This window comes from Eurosta solidaginis, chromosome 3, assembly GCF_040869045.1.
Source record: "Eurosta solidaginis isolate ZX-2024a chromosome 3, ASM4086904v1, whole genome shotgun sequence".
Taxonomy (NCBI): Eukaryota; Metazoa; Arthropoda; class Insecta; order Diptera; family Tephritidae; genus Eurosta; species Eurosta solidaginis.
The window spans coordinates 219,148,567-219,150,343 of NC_090321.1; the positions used below are offsets into that span (position 1 = coordinate 219,148,567).

The following is a 1,777-nucleotide window of genomic DNA, read 5'->3' on the forward strand; positions in this document are numbered from 1 at the left end:
TTTTTTTAACTGCGACAGATTACTAAACGTCCAAAAGGAATAACAGCCAAACTCAACAATGCAGTCAAATTTTAGGTTTTAAAATAACCAAAGTTTGTACGGCAGCCATAATTCTGAAAAATTCCATTTGTAGGTAAGGTGCCACGCCCCTTTTTTCTCAATTTCACATTTTACTGGAGGTGTTAGGACTTAACGTCATATAGCTCCTTACCAATTTTCATTATCCTACCATTACTACATCCAGAGATATGTAGTATGATATATTCCATTTTCCCAATTCCACATTTGCTTGGTGTTGTTAGGGATTGACCTCATATAACTCCTTACTGAATTTCGATGTTCTGGCACGTATACCTTCAGAGTCATGCAGTACCAAAGATTCCATTTGTATGGGAGGTGCCACGCCCCTTTTATATATCGAAATTATTTTTAGCTTAAAACTTTCGTGTTGATCGAAGGAACCTATAATCAAAATTTGGTGATGATTGAAACAGAATTAAATGTTTATATATATAGATTAAAATTCTATTTTAGAATTTTTTCAGCACTTCTTGGACTTGATATTCACACTCTTTTGGTTTTTATTTAGAACAACACCAGAAAGTGCTGTTTTGACACATCTACACTATGACGGCCGCCAAAACATTCGAATAACTGTCCCCTTATACTCAACAGACGCCTTCAAAGCCTTCGGAAGTGAAAAAGTTGATTGACCCACTCTGCTTTCTTTAGCCAATGTGATGTATAACCTAGTGCAGCTATGAAAGCCAGAAATTTTTAAATCGTTCTGCATAATATTTATTATTCATTTCTCTTTAACCTTTCATTTGACTTAATCTAGTAGAAGCTCTTATGGACATAGGGATTGAAATCATAATAGTAGCTGTATGGATAGATGCCAGGATAAGAACGCACCACCGGTGAAGGTACATAAGCACTAATAACAGGTGTGATGTGTGTCTTAATAGCTGGTGCTACAATGGGGGTAACAACGTTGGCGCGATCGTGTATTATGGTGGAGCTCTGATGAGACACCGCTGTAGGTACGCTTCTAACCAAATCGCCTACCTTGGTTAAAGTGGGTTCATGGGTGATCGTAGTTGCATGTAAGGTTGGTGCTAAATTAATTTGGGTGCTCTCAACAGTTTGCGCATTATCTGAAGTGTCTACAAGGTCTGACTTCTCGATTGATTTGCCTACAACGGCGGTAACGAGTAGTAAGAAAGCCACCTATAGAAAAAAAATCAAAATGTTTAAGAATTGCAGTTTTATATTTATAAGAATATATACTTAAAAACTTACCAACTTGAACATTTTGTACAGTGTAATTTTTTTTTAACCGGCGAAGAAAATTTCAATTGTTGTCTACACTTGATGGTGGTTACAAAGTGAACTGTTGTCCTAACTACGCGTGCGCAAACTTATTTATACCAAAATTTGCAAGTATCCGTAGAATGAGAATGGTTTAAAAAAAATCAAAGTTGGTTCTTTTCAAAAGAGTAAACAAAAAGAAACCTGAAGAAATACCATAAAACAATGTATTTATCTTTAATCCTTACAAGTGGCATGCAGCATGTGGCATGTGGCATAAACGACGATAAGAGAATTTTGTAAAATGAAATCGAAATTGAAATTGAAAAAAGTGAATGTTCGCACATGTAATTGGTGTTACTGCTCCTGCTGTTGGTGGTGTTTACTGCACACCATCTGTAATGAGCAAACATACATATGTACGTGCCAAACCGTTGTTGCCCACATCTCAGTGTACCATTAACGC

At 36.4% G+C, this 1,777-nt stretch overlaps 1 protein-coding gene across 1 annotated transcript; it reads right to left on the reverse strand.

Moving 5' to 3' along the window:
• Positions 1–837: 837 nt before the first annotated feature.
• Positions 838–1,314, reverse strand: LOC137246968 (uncharacterized). Its single transcript, XM_067778032.1, has 2 exons — positions 1,303–1,314; positions 838–1,230 (listed from the first exon to the last, which is right to left on the reverse strand). Exons 1-2 carry the CDS (start codon positions 1,312–1,314, stop codon positions 838–840), a joined length of 405 nt encoding a protein of 134 aa, XP_067634133.1.
• Positions 1,315–1,777: the final 463 nt, after the last annotated feature.